The sequence below is a fragment of the Bufo bufo genome, chromosome 1 (genome assembly GCF_905171765.1).
Source record: "Bufo bufo chromosome 1, aBufBuf1.1, whole genome shotgun sequence".
In the NCBI taxonomy this organism is placed as follows: Eukaryota; Metazoa; Chordata; class Amphibia; order Anura; family Bufonidae; genus Bufo; species Bufo bufo.
The window spans coordinates 641,286,180-641,301,865 of NC_053389.1; the positions used below are offsets into that span (position 1 = coordinate 641,286,180).

General features: G+C 40.6%; 1 protein-coding gene across 1 annotated transcript in view; it reads left to right on the top strand.

Annotated features, from left to right (window-relative positions):
• Nucleotides 1-15,686, top strand: part of MYO1E (myosin IE) — a 238,236-nt gene that overhangs the window by 140,715 nt on the left and 81,835 nt on the right. The window contains exons 10-15 of the mRNA XM_040413869.1: nt 3,238-3,434; nt 4,813-4,893; nt 4,977-5,063; nt 6,335-6,421; nt 7,155-7,322; nt 13,260-13,345. Of these exons, the coding sequence (XP_040269803.1) occupies nt 3,238-3,434; nt 4,813-4,893; nt 4,977-5,063; nt 6,335-6,421; nt 7,155-7,322; nt 13,260-13,345 (706 nt within the window). The remainder of the gene's footprint in view (nt 1-3,237; nt 3,435-4,812; nt 4,894-4,976; nt 5,064-6,334; nt 6,422-7,154; nt 7,323-13,259; nt 13,346-15,686) is intronic.

Genomic DNA, 15,686 nt, shown 5'->3' on the forward strand with positions numbered 1-15,686 from the left:
TGACGTCGAGGAGCAAGGAGCAGATTTGGAGGATGCGGGCGGTGCTGGGCTCCTTCACAGTGGGCATGGCTAGGCACCATAAACGTTAGTAACAGCCCCTTGGGCACCTTACTTGCTATATATATATATATATATATATATATATATCATTTTTTTGACACCATAAAAGCACTGAGAGCTATGGGGCAGCGCATGTCTGCAGCTCTATAGGCAAAACCCAGGTGACAGAATCCCGTTAATGCGGAATCAGAGCAGAAAATGCAAGCCAGTATGGACAAATTTGCAGCAGCATGTGGCAACTTTGGTTTTCTTCGCATTGATGATGAGGCCAAAGTGATGTGCCAGCCAGCTCCGAAAGCCCAATATCAAGAACCTACCATCACAGTGAAATGGCAAAAGCTGCATGCAGTGGACCAATATACGTATCTTGGCAGTACCCTCGCCTTTGCAGTTGACCTCGATGTCAATTGTCACTGCACAGGAAAGTTCAGCATTCGACAGACTGCAGACCATTGCTTGGGACCGCCGTGGAATAAGCCTTGCTACAAAAAGCTTAAAATCTACAGGGCGGTAGTGTTAACCACCCTGATGTATGCTAGTGAGACCTGGACAGTATACAGAAGACATGCTAGACAGCTGAACCACTTTCACATGACTTGCCTCCATAGAATCCTGAGGATCCACTGGCAGGACAAGTTGCCAGATACAGAAGTCCTCTCCAGAGCAGGCTTACCATCAGTTTACACCTTATTGATGAAATCCAGATGCGCTGGGCAGGCCAGATCTTCTATGGTGAGCTGTCCCAGAGTAAGCGATGGCATGGGGGGGGCAAAAGAAGCGATACAAAGATACACTGAAAGCCTCTCTCAAGTCCCTGGATATCAGCATCACCTCGTGGGAATCTCTGGCGCATGATCATTATGCATGGTGTTCCCTGATCCATCAGGGTTGCCAGACATACGAATCCATAAGGACAATCCTAGCACAGGAGCAACGTACACTTCTTAAACACAGAGCTGAAAATGCTGAGAAAAACACCTATATTTGTCTGCTCAGTATGTAACAAAACATTTAATGCTAACATAGGCCTTATTAGCCACCAAAGGAAACATTGCTAATGGCCGAAGATATATATATCTCAGATGTCAAGGTCCTCATCGAAAACGATGGACCAACAACAACATATAGTGGCTCCTCAAGATACAATATTTTAAACATACAATCGTCGGGCCATCGTAAGTTGAAAACAGACTCAACATACAATGACTCAGAATTAACCAATCAACATGGACATTTATCTGGCAAAACACCTGTTCTGGTTTTCTGGTAGCTCCTCTTTACAGTACAGAGCGGTACTGCATGTTCTGTGTTCTGTACTGCCCTCTGTCTGTGCCAGGACGAGCTGCTCCTTTTAGATGTCAGGTGAGGACAGCTCAATTTTACTTTTCTGGTACACTGTGTACTATAAGGGACTCCTGTCCACATCATAGAAAGTGATTTCCAGCATCTATTCCTGACTGTTCTGACTGTTATGTAAGGACTTGATTTATCTGTCTTAAAGGGGTTGTCCGGGTTCAGAGCTGAACCTGGACATACCCATATTTTCACCCAGGCAGCCCCCCTGATATGAGCATCGGAGCATTAGGGACTGCCAAGTGGAGGCTTCCGCCCAGCAGTGAGCCAGGTGGCGTCACCGGCACTGATGAGCTAGGGCAGCGCTAAAGCCGGCCCATCAGAGCCAGTGACTTCACCGAATACAATGGTGGGGCTGCCTGGGTGGCCATATAGGTAGGTATGTCCAGGTATCGCTCTGAACCCGGACAACCCATTTAAGCCTGTACTAGACTTTGCGAGAATAGAACTAAAAATCGTAATATCATTTGCAAAAGAGCGCTCTTCACACTGAGTTTTCAGCAATCCCGAAATAGTTTGATTCTCACTGGTCCTGATCTTTCAGCATGCTTAAAAATTCTCCTTCATCGAGCACATATCTGAGCGTGTAATAAGTCATCACCCGCTTTTTTTGTGTGTGCAATATATGCATTGACAAACAATTAGCGAGTTTATAACAATCAAATTACCAATTACTACAACAAACATTGCTCTGTGTGATGTGATCACTTTCAAACGCTAACAAGTCCCAAAATTTTTGATTGTCAATCGCCATCTGTACAAAATCTACTTGTTTGATAAAGCCCTTTAGTTATCTGCTTATGTTTCTTAAATCTTAATTTTTCTCTTATCCTTGGATGACCTTTTGGGGCTTCGGAACCAATTACTAGTTTTCCATAGAGTTATGGACTCAAGTTACAATTGTTTCAATTTATAATAGTCATTCCAGAACCAATTACATTGTAACTTAAAGGAACAATGTATACTCTGGTTCAGTTTGACTAAAGCTAGTCATACAAAGTAGATAAAAATATTTTAAATGTTGGTGAATTCTACCTTCAATCAAATGTGTATCTTAGCCCAGTTACAACCCAATGTACGCAGGTTGTGCCTGCATAGTCAGGCAGCCTCGGGCACTGACTGCTCAGAGTGCCCGAGGCTGCCTGACTTTGCCCAATATATGGCACGTGATCCAGGAAGTTCCCATAATCTAATTACACCAGAGAGCGGAGTGTTGGTCCAGTAGGAATGTTTTCAACATTACCACTGAATAACATAAATAGGGGACTATAAAAACAAAAAAATGCCTATAACCCCTTTAAGCAATGCAAAAGCAACTCTCCACCTCAATAAACATGCATGCTTGGCCAGTCCCATTATGCATATTTTTGGGAATGCTATGCTGGCCATAAACATTAGAAAGTGGTCAGCAGCTGGCTTTTTCCCCAACCAGTTTTTTTCCCCGCACCTGATAGGGCCTCATAGTATTTGGATTAGGTGTTTGAGTTGAAAACTTAGGCATCATCTAAAAACTTTCTTGGTGTCTGCATGATAGTTATAGAAAATGGCAGCATGTATAAATATGCACATAAATCTTTAAAGTATTTCTAGAACAAACGTTTTAAGCATCACAACAGCCTCACAGCTACATATTTTCTGAAGCTCTTTCATGACCTGAATCGTAAAGATCTAAAAGTTGCAGCTAGCCATACTTTTCCCACACAGTCTCTCATACTCGGCTACTATGGCTTATAGACGTGGTAAAGCTGCCCCCTCCTACATTCATATTTGGCTTTTGAGCGTGTTGTATTTGCTATACACTATAATAGTTTTATATGTTTGCAGTTCTAGCATTCCCTACATTTCTTCTTGGAATAAATGAAAGTCGTTTAAAAGAGAAGTTGACAAGCAGGCAGATGGATAGCAAGTGGGGCGGCAAGTCAGAGTCTATCAATGTGACACTGAATGTGGAGCAGGCCTGCTATACCAGAGACGCTTTAGCCAAAGCACTTCATGCTCGTCTGTTTGATTACCTGGTGGATGTAAGTATGACCTTTTGAATCAGTGTGTTAACGTGAATGGTACTAACCTCATTCTACTCGCATAAACCTGGCAAAACCATGGCTTTTTACACCGAATTTTGTATTCATCTGTAGCCAGTTAGGCCGAATTTTTTTATTTTTTTTTTAAATCACACTTTTACCCCTTGCATAGCTGATATCATACATCCACATCAGGGTTTATTGAGGGACTGATTGTCCCATAGAAAGCAATATACATATTCTTTTTACTTTTGGGCCTCCTGGTTTTCCTGCAATCATTTAATCTTCAGGAATTTCAGCTTCTGGAAAAGTAAAAAGAATTTTTGAAAAATATCTAAACGGTTATTAATTACAAAATCTATGTTTTAGAAAACTATAGACAGATTTGACAAATTGAAGTTTGGTGCATGAAATGTGTAAAATTGAACTCCATGCAAGACCTGATAGAACATCAATGCTGTCACAATCCAACCCCGCTCTTGCTTTAGATTTGAAAAAAATCTACAAATGTTACAACCTATTCCTCCACTGTAGCAAGACATCTTAATGATATGAATTTGAAAGCTGCCAGGAAGCCATTACCAAGAAAAAGAAACATAGAAAAAAGAAACATCGAGGTAGAAAACGCAAACTAGATGTCTGAGATCTTTAGAAGTAACATAATGCAGATGTAGATATAAGCCACCATAAGCATGGAAATACCCTAGATCCAGTCAGGCAAGGCTGAAGATTTATAATGCTCAAAAACATTCCGGTTCCTCTACAAGATATTTGGGAAAAAGTAATTCTGAAGTACCTTTAAGCATCATGCTCTGTATATGATGGCATACTTTTCCTACATCGGTGATGCTGGAACATGAAGAGAAAATAAGACTATATTTGATACTTGTTTAATGGAATCTTGGAAAACATTCCTTCCAATTTCTTTGAAACCAAGTTATACGAAAAGAATGAAAACTGTAATAAAGGCATATGGTGGATACACAATACTGCAACATTTTAAGATATTTTGTTACTGAAGCCTCTGCCAAATTTTTAGTTTAATGGGGGTGACCCATGAACAGCATTTATTACCTATCCACAAGATAGGTGATAAATGTATGGTCACTGGGGGGTCTGACTTCTGGGACTCGCACCGATCACAAGAATGGGGGTCTCCTGTGTGAATAGAGCGGTAATCCATGCAGTCCCATAGATGGTGAATGTACTAGTGCACACTATTGCTCCATTCGCACAGAGAACTTGGGTACCCTCACTTTTCCTGATCAGTTAGGGTCCCAGCGGTCAGACCCCAGCAGTCATGCATTTATCACCATTTCCTAAGCATTCCTCTAGTCTGTGCACAGTTGTTAACTTAAGAATATTTTTATTGTTTTAGTCAATTAATAAAGCTATGCAGAAGGATCATGAAGAATATAATATCGGTGTTCTAGATATTTATGGCTTTGAGATTTTCCAGGTAAGTTAAATGTCAGCTGTAGATTCACATTTGTTCCTTCAATCTGTACATATGAATCATTTGCATCTTTTTTATTTTTTCAGAAAAATGGTTTTGAGCAGTTCTGCATCAATTTTGTCAATGAAAAGTTACAGCAAATATTCATCGAGCTGACTCTCAAAGCAGAACAGGTAACGAAGCTGAAATCTCTAGCTATACTTTCTTTTCATATAGATACATGGTTGCTTGCTTATTAGCGCAAAGAGTCTTTATGCCACGTGTCTTTTTACTTTGGTGTGATTGTGAATGTTGTTGTTTGTACTGGGCCCGCACCATCAGAAGTAGGTGTTGGCTGTGTATTACAGCTAACTCTTAGCTCCAATGGCTGGGATCAGAGGTGACTCCAATCCTGGCCATTTAGATCCACAGATACTGCATTCAGTAGCGTGAAAAAAAAAAAACAATTCCAGAATTGTTTGTAGTGAACAAATTGTCCAAAAATATTTATTAATAAAACTTCACCTTACCCTGCAAAAACAAGTCCTCAAATCGCCCTGTAGATATTGAAAATGCAAAAGTTATGGTGAAGCTAACAAAAATAATTTTTTAGTTTTAAAGCGAAAAAAGCATTTTGATTAATGCAAAACCTAAAAAAAAAAAACTATATAAATTTGGTATGGCCATAATTGTACTGACCCGCAGAATAAAGTTAACATTTCATGTAACCATACAGTGAATGCTGTAAAAACAGAACCCCAAAGATCGTGGAATTCCTGTTTTTGTATTTTTTCTTCTTACTATCCTCCCCTAAATAAAATTAATAACATTACTTCAATTTATTATATATACCACAAAATGGTACAATTAAAAATATAACTTGTCGCACAAAAACCCCTTATTGGGCTAGAGTGACAGAAAAACAAGTTAAAAAGTTATGGCTGTCAGAAAGTAGTGATGCAAAAATTGGGGGGAAATAACTGTACAGAACAGCGTCAGGGCTGCAGCTCATGCCCTGAAGCAGTTCTATAGGAAGAACGAGGTGGCCGGGTGCGGGAGCTATTACAAGAGTACATACGAGGTGCCAAGGGATGGGAGCGAATGCGCATACACTGGCCTCTATGTACGCTCGCTCCCGCGATTCCCAGCCACCAGAAAGGCAAGTGCGTTCCAGCGGTGGCTGTAACCCCTAGAGACGAGCAGGGTCTAAAGGAAGGTATAATGAAAGAAAAAGGGGAAGGGGAAGCCATATAGAAAATAGAAGTACATTAGAAAGTGACTGAAAATAATGTCACAAAAGTAGTACCTTTACTGTGGACCTGGTTAATGACTACTTTAGCTGCAAAATAGGTGTGTGAATAAAACCTCTCCATGTGAGATTGGTCATTGACATCAGCATTATGATCTTATTTGTCTTTTAATATAATATTATACCGTTAACAATAGCTTGTTGTTGGAATTGTAGGAAGAATATGTCCAGGAAGGAATCCGATGGACCCCCATAGAGTATTTTAACAATAAAATAGTATGTGACCTCATTGAGAATAAAGTGGTAAGTGTAACAAGTTTTGTTTTATGGATGATAACTATTTTAATTCTCTTACGTTATTATGAAGGGGTCTTTATACACTTAGGGAGAGATCTATCAAAACTGGTTTAAAGAAAAACTGCAACCAATCAGAGTCCATTCCTTGCATTTTTCCAAAGTTTTCCTTTACACCAGTTTTGATAAATCTGCCCCTTAGTCCCCACACTCGTGTAATAGACTGGAATAAGTAGCAGGAGATGTGTCACTTTACTAAGCATTATACCTCTACAAGAGGCTCCTTTGTCTCTTGGGGATAGGCATACAATGGACAATATAGTTAAGGCCCAGATTTATTCTGCTTTCATTAATAACCTCCTTGGTCCGATGGGAGGAGTCCATTTCTATGATGGAGGCAGGACTGGGAAAAAAAGGTAGGTAAATGGGAAGGTTCTAATCTGGATATCAGCACTATTGGTTTCTAGCCACCCGATATCTTCTCATGCTTATCGCCAAATCTACTGTAAAGACATGCAGATTTTGCTGAAGTTTTTTCACTTTTTGCATTGTAAAAGTTGCAATCCTTCACAGAATAGATTAGCTGCATACTGGTAAATGAATTCCCACGATGAAAGGACCACAGTAAAGTCCCCAGTGTTTGGATCACTAAGGCGACGTTTCTGCTCCCCATATGAGTGACATTTTTTTACTATTCCTTTATTTACTGTATTGTCTGTGCTGTTTATTCTGCTTTTTTCAGAATCCACCTGGCATTATGAGCATTTTGGATGATGTATGTGCCACAATGCATGCTGTGGGAGAAGGGGCAGATCAGACTCTTTTACAGAAGCTCCAGATGGCGGTGGGAACACATGAACATTTTAACAGCTGGAACCAGGGTTTTATTATTCATCATTATGCTGGAAAGGTACGTTGTCAAAGGCCAAAGTTAAAAGTAGCTCATCAGGTTGGCCAAACAGGGTGACATCAGACATTTCTGGAATGTTGAAACCTATTAGAAGTAATTCTGTAGTACTAAGAAGGAAAACCTGAGATGTTATGAGGAAGAGGTGCTTTAGGATTGTGGTCAAACAGAAAATATCATGTATAGCATGTGACACAAAGATTCAACATGCTGTCAAGGTATATTATTGACTAAGTTGCTACTATAAAATGTTTGCTCTTCTGCAATTATTGTTCATATTCATATCACTGAGCTGGGGAGGTTAATTGCATTGCACAAGGAACAGCGATCCTGCAGTACAATAATTGCGCAGTATCCATACACAGATAAAGGAAGAAATCATCCCTGTCTGAGGATATGCACGTCTGGCTGAAAACCTCTGCAGATAGCTTTATAGGTAATGAATTGAGAGTAGTAAAAGAAGCACAGTGTATGCATGTGCCAGCATCTTAAAGGTGTATTATAGAACTTTGATATTGATAGCCGATTCTCAATGTAGGCCATCAATCTCAGTTTGGGGCGCGTGGCGAACCCGCAACTTTTCTATTTTTAAAAACTTTCCTGTTGGCAGCCATATTGGAGAAGTGCAAAAAGATAGAGCTTGTCCTATACTTGGCTGAAGAAGGTGGACCATGGACCTGTTGGTCAGTGCGTAGCAAAAAAATGCAGATGCAACACATGCTGTATCCATATTTTCTAGATTCGCAATTTGCGGATTGCAAAATACATATGGTCATGTGCATGAGGTCTAAATCTCTCAAGACAGGACAAAGATGAGGGCTGGGAACAGCACGCCAATCCAGCAGTATCTGTTGGAAGCAATGTTCAGCCTTGGTGGATCAATCCTCATCCTTATCAGTGTAGAATATAGAGCAGATGGACTTGGACTATGTATTCCTGTTGCAAATTAGCTCTTTCCATAAAGAAAAGAAGGATGCACCTCTGATGCCACCAGATGTAAGGTGGCTATCCCTTGAGTCAGTGTTTGAACCTTTAAATAGTCATTGAGACATAATTTAGGATTATAGCTAAGTCAATACCACATCTGCAGGCTGCTGTTTTATGGCATGTTGGGGTTCTTAAAGAACACTGACTTAGAGGACTTTTCAACAAAATGCAGTGCAGTCTGAAAGCACCAGATTGATTCATAGCTTTTCTGGAAAAGATTAAGTAAAACCTGTAATTTATACATTTATGGCTCTTTTTCCACCTCCTGTGAAGAACTATCGCTACAGGAGAGATGTTCTCAGTGACGGACTGCTAACTCTGTATGCAAACTTATACACACAATGCCATTAATCACCTCCCTGTACCAATAGGTGTTCACAGGTCTGCAAAAAAATCTAAGATATAAATGTATAAATTACAGGTTTTACTGAGTCTTTTCACACAAAACTATTTATCAATCTCCTCCTGCTCTATAACATGTTGCCTGCAGATTGTGCTGCATTTTCTACCACCACCACCTACACTTGACCAGACCTGTAAAGGGAAGATTACTTACCTGCTCCCCAGCACTGGCTCTCTGCTCCTTCTCCTAGGCCTGCGATGCTCCTCTAGGCTCCCTCGCTGTAAATCACTGGCTGCAACAGAGACCGGATCCACTTGCGTCAAAACGTAAGTGGAGCCGATATCGCTGCGGCCAGTGACTGGCCACGGTGATGTAACGGCGAGGGAGCCCAGCAGAACATTGCAGGCCGGGAGAAGGAGCGGGGAGCCAGCATCAGGAAGAAGGTAAGTAAGCTTCCCTTACAGGTCTGGCCAAGTGGGGGGTTACTGTAAACCCTCCCATTCTTACGCAGCCCTGTTAAGCTCCTTTTATTTTCTGTTTACCGGCTTTCTGTACAATCTTGGTAGCTGTATATAGTTTACTGGACAGTGTAGATTCAGAGAACATATCGAAGTGGTAGTTCCTCATGAGCCTAGATAGGTTTCTGCAGCACACAAGCGTGGCTTTTATGACAAAGCTTATTCCGTCAAACACAAATTCAATTAATCCAGAATTAATCTGTGTAAAGTCTGCGTGCTGTGTAGGTCACATTTTTTGCGAAGTCCTCATTTTTTGCTCATGACATCAGGCATTTCAGAAACCGGTTTCATGTTTATTTAATACTCCCTGTTTGCATGCATTTTGTTTAATTGCCTAAGAATGTGCTGACAGATGCTCACACTTTGCTCTGCCCGCTCCTTTTTATAATCGTCTTGTGGTTAACGCAGTAAAAGTGTAAAGCAGATTTATTTTATCAGCCAAGAGGACTTAAGTGAAAATAACTAATCAAAGCATATTAAAATTTAATTAGATCCAGGATTGAAATACCACACTAGAATATTGTGCGAGCATTCACAAGTGGCATGTGGAGTTGGATTTTCTCTCAATACTTACTACCACATACTTTGTTGCAATAGATATGGAAATGCATTGTATTAGTGTATACATTTATGCTCCATATGTCTAGCAGGAAAATTCTATGTAACATCCATATTGCATTGTTGTTGTGTTTTTATTTTTATTTTTTTGTGGATCCATTGTAACAATGCCTATCCTTGTCCGCAAAGCGAACAAGAATAGGGTGTTCTATCTTTTTTGCGGAATGGCCATTAGGACATACTGAAACGAAATGCACACTGAGTCTTTTCCATTTTTTTGCGGACCCATTGAAGTGAATGGTTTTGTGTGCATGAGCCTTTTAGACTGTTTATTCACTTCCATTGATTTACCTAGATGAATATGCCAATGCCCTTCCATTAAACTGCCTTTTTCATAATCTAGGCAGACGTTTTCATGCTGGATGGCTGACTTTGTCAGTGCAGAGCATGATCTGCTTAGGGTGACCGATGCAATTACCAAAAGAGGATGTGGCAAAAGACCTCATCCAAGTATCATGCCATTGTAACCTCAAGTTGCAATGAAAGAAAGGAGGTTCTGCTTCGGCGCAAGTCCACAATGGAGCAGTCTCAATGGTATAAATCTTCTTCTTTAATGGAAACAACACGTTTCGGGGATTAAAACTTCCCCTTCATCAGGTTTCATTATATTACAGTCAATGCAATACACAAATGAATATTTATAGATAAAGAACAACAAAAAACCGCCAAAACATGCACCTGGGGGCTTCCCCCTAGGGGCGGAGCTACCCCCAGGTATCACCTCAAACAGCAGGTAGATCCAATCAGATCAAATCTCTATTTCGATTGTGCAGATGGTTCTATAATTTGGACACACATGATTGTCTAAAAATTGTGTGTCCAAATTATAGAACCATCTGCACAATCGAAATAGAGATTTGATCTGATTGGATCTACCTGCTGTTTGAGGTGATACCCCAGGTGCATGTTTTGGCGGTTTTTTGTTCTTTATCTATCAATATTAATTTGTGTATTGCATTGACTGTAATATCATGAAACCTGATGAAGGGGAAGTTTTAATCCCCGAAACGCGTTGTTTCCATTAAAGAAGATTTATACCATTGTTTCCATTGTGGACTTGCACCGAAGCAGAACCTCCTTTCTTTCATTGCCCCTTTTCCTTTTGGGGGACTGGACATCCCATCAAAAATATTATACAATCTGCGGCTGCAGTTCCGGAAGATTAGTCTCCTCATTACAAGCCTTTAATAGAGTTGTGCCAATTTTAGCACAACTCAAAAAGGTGAGCCTTTACCATCCTCACGATATTATTTTATCTGTATATACATACTATCCTATTGTGCGCCCCTTTCTCTTCTCTTCTCTATTCCCCTCATTCGTTTGAGGGGAATTTAGATTTGTCCAACACACAAAGAATTGTAACCTCAAGTAACCGGGTTTTCCCATCACCTTCATCTGGCAATCTGCTGCGTAATGAAAAAATGACCTCCAGAAGTACTGCAATAAGCTGAAACATAACTTTTAAAATAATATCACAGTTAACAAGTTGATAAATTAAATAAAGTGCAGAAAAAACAAATAACTACTGCCTATAATAAAAGAACCATGGTTGAAATTGTTCGTATGAGGCAACAAAGCCTCATGCTTGGTCTTTTGCAACACTGATATTTACTTAATATGGTCAATTCGTCTGCCAATATAAACCCTATTGCGATTTACTGACTTCGCTATACCTTGCTTTATTTGCTGGTGTCTTCTACATATATACCAACAATGCACGTCATCGGTGGGGTGTGGGTTTGCTCACTTCTCCCCTCGATTACGCCCCTAACACCGCCCCAAGAACCATAGTAACGCATCTCCACTCAGCATAACACTCTATTCTATCACAACACACTTCTGGCAAGTTGGACAAAAGTGACATCACATTTAGCACTTCCGGTGAGCGGCCACTCAACAGGGCATTAACTGATGCCCATTCCACTAACTAAGTGACTGGCTATATTTATCTGCACTTAGGATGCCACCCTTGTTATTGCCACTGCAATACAGCACTTTTTTCATATCCCACATCATTAGCCAAACACTCTTGGGGGGGAACCTTTTAGCCTGAGTCTCAGTTCTACACCAGGTGGACTCTTTACTTCTGTCTACTGAGGCAATCTGTACTATCAGTCCCCTGATGAAGTTGGCCAGTAGAAACGCGTCAGGACTGTTCTTTCTGGACTATTCTTTCTGGACTATTAATTATATACTTCCTCTATTTACAGTACTGTCTGCAGAGCTGGTACCATCTGCATTAGGGGCTATATTGGGGTGTTTTATTGGTTAGAGAAGGTCCAGAAGGGTCGTCCATTTCAGGGCGAGTGCTCCAACTAACTGGACAATCAGCCTAGTTGAAGCCAAGTAGGGGCACACTAGGGCAAGCATTAGCGGACATAGAGAAGTAAAGGCCCAATAGCAAGGATCAAACCAGGCCCCCCACACAGGACAGAAGGGTTTCTGCCTAAACCCTTTTCAATGACCCGTGGGCCATTTTTTCCACTGCCTTATTTGCTAAAAGTTGTTCCTTTTAGAGGGTGGAGTCCTGACCAAGTTTTCACCCCCAGTAGAAGAGGATACTGAGCCCACTCTTGCACTGGGCCCCATAGCAGTCGCCTGGTCTGCCGCTATGGTAGTTGGCCTGGTCTGCCGCTATGGTAGTTGGCCTGGTCTGCCGCTATGGTACGCCCCTGAGGGCAAGTAGCCCAGCTCTGCCCAGGCCCATTCTCATTGCCCTCCTTTGTTGCCTTATACGAACAATTCCAATCGTGGTTCGTGGTAAGCATTTATAATGGGCACTGGTTATTTGTTTTTTCTGCACTTTAATTTATGAAGTTGTTACCTGCGATATCTTCTATCATTTTAATGCATTCATTATATGTTATGTTTTAGCTTGTTAAGGTACTTCTAGAGGTCATTGTTGTGATTCATTATGATATAGTACCTATCCTCACATCCGGACTAGCAATTTTTCTACTTTGGCTGTCTTCTTTTTTAGTGAAAAAATACCCATGAAAATATATGAAATCCAATACACAGATATGTCCACTTTATATATTGTGCATGGCAAGATTTTAGCAATTTTTACACCGGAGTTTTTTTGTCACATTGTGACCGCTGCCATTTTGTCACACCAGAACTGGCTTCTACATCGTTTGAGGCCTAGGGGAGTAAAGTGATTGTCCGACATACAATGTTAGGAAATTAGTGAAGGTTTCCCTCTGCTATTGTTCTGGCATTACAATAGTCGGTTACTCCTATAATGTCCACCTGCTTCCTCCTGTGTCATAAAAAAAACAGCCTTTCAGAGTGAGCCATAATTGGTAATAATGGGCAATCCAAGAATCTAGCAAACTATTTGTTTTTGTTATTAACCATTTATTTTTAATTGGGGCCATTTTGTCATGAAATAAGCAGTTTCCATGATTTAGGATGTCAGAACATGCAGCTAGACATTATGTATGTGGTTCCTAATTTCTATATCTTTTGAAGGTGTCTTATGATATGGATGGATTCTGTGAGCGGAATCGGGATGTACTTTTTACTGATCTCATTGAGCTTATGCAAAGTAGCAAATTGTAAGTATGTGCATCAGATCTGCTCCTCACCACAGTCTCTTTATTTAATATCTTAATCTTACCCCATGCTTCAATTAATACTGATATTATTGTTTCTTGCTCTGACAAACCAGGGGGGAGATATTAGTTTAATTTAAAGTGTTCTCTGCTTTTTTATTTATCGGATGCCAATTGTTGCAAACCTTAGCGTTGCACCAACCCTTTATGGCTGCCACACATCACAACTTACAGTTTTCCTTATTGCTCAGACTGTTGCATAGGATGCTCCATTTTCACTATGTATAAATCTACCAGCTACTGTAGTATGACATGATGGCCTCTCTATTCATGTTTTCACCACTAGCTTCATAGGCACTAATCCAGGTGCACTCCATTGACACAAGTAGTGGTTGCCTATGCTACACTTCCTACCATAAATAGTTAGTACATGTCCTAATAACTTTTATGTTTAGGTTTTATCAGTGGAGCAGTTATGCCCAATGAGATACTATTTTCACATAATGTTATAAAAATGGTTTGCCCTTACAATTGTGCATAATAGTGCATGTATATTGGGGTGTTTAGTCTTTGATTAGAGCTATAACTCCTGACCCCATATACATATGCATGCTTATCCGAGTGTTCTCAGTAGGTATAGTGTTGTGAACCTGTGCCAGACACCTGTGATGTAGCTTATCTTTTGAGACCAAAAGGACCAGGCATCCTGAAAACCAACTGCTCGATCCTACCCCCTCAGCTTCTGCACCATACACATTAGATTGTCCTTCAGTCCTGCCAAAATTGGAGGCTTCAGCCAACATACATTTAATATTTATGGTCAGCTTAAATCTGGCAATGGCTTACACGACCCTCCCTATTGAGAACACATGTATGCTAGGCCAAGTGTGCACGTAGATTGGAAGAGAGAACTGTTGGCTGAACAAGCGCTCGCCCTACAGCTATGGTATCTAATGCATAGGACCACCACTGTTTTTCACAGTATCTAATGTGAATGCCCACCACTGGCTTATGCAGTTTACTACATCAAACCAGTTTTCCAGGACCCGACAACTTACCTTACTCATTTCTTGCCAGCAGAAGAATCTTTCCAATATACTGTACATACCTACTCGAAGTTGTATGGTGTGGCCGCTCTGGAACTCTGTTACGTGACACCAACCTCATGTTCTTTACCAGGTTTCTGGTCTGGTCTGTGGTTGGGGCATCACTTCTACAGCCCTACACAGAGGTGCTGTGGATGAGGCCAGAACTATTCATCTCCCAGGCGCATGTGCAAATGTGGTGCATTCAGGGGTTTGTGCATACGTCAGGGTGACAAATAGTTCCCTTGGCACAGCACCTCCTCGGTCCTTGGCTGCAGAGTTGATGTCCATCTCCATAGACGAGAAACTTATTGGAAACTTTTTTTATGCAGGCAAGATGGGATTATTTCAAGGGGTTGTCTCACATCAGCAAATCTCATTTATCATATAGAGAAAGTTATTAACAGGCACTAATCCAACAGTGGTGCCATGCTTGCACAGGATGGGACAAAGCATTGGCCTCTCTGGTGTCATATAGGCACGCACTCCCATCCTGGCAACCTTGTATTTGCTCTGCAGCTGTAGCTGTAACACCTAGAAACGAACAGCGTATAATGTGATGGAAAAATGAATCAAGCTAGCAAAGGAGGCAATATGAACAATCACAATACATCAGTAAGAGCCTTGTATTAACTTTGTCTAGATTAGAAATGCCAATTGCTTGTGTAAGACCATTCCTTTCAGGTAGGATGCTGGGTCCTGGAAAACACTTTAGCTAAAATATTATTACTATTTATTTGTATCTGTTAACACATTGACTTCAACGGTTATCAAACCATAGTAATTACATATTATTTTAGAAGTTATGTGCCTTCTGTTGCTCCACTTAATACACATAAATGATGAATGGAAGATGCTGTTTTTTACATGGACATCCAATTCTGAGAAATATAATCAAGTGCAATACGATCTGCCCCGCATCACTATCCAGATCAGTATATCATAAAATATTTCAGCAGCATATTCTCATTGCTTCCAATGAAACATACCGTAACTTTTTTTATTCTTGCAAAACCAACCATTAATGATGACTTTGCCATCACGGTTTTATGTCCTCGTACCAAACATCTTTTGCCTTTCACCAAGTACACTGTTGATGTTTCAGCAGCCATTGCATGACCGACTCTTTCCTTCTACATTTTACGTAAACCCACAATGAAGAGAAAAACATAGCAGTTTTGGTCTGCAAATAGCCCGAGAGGTTATTTTTCCTAACAAAGCCTTAAAAAATGAGTGCTTTGACAAGGAGTGCCAGAAAT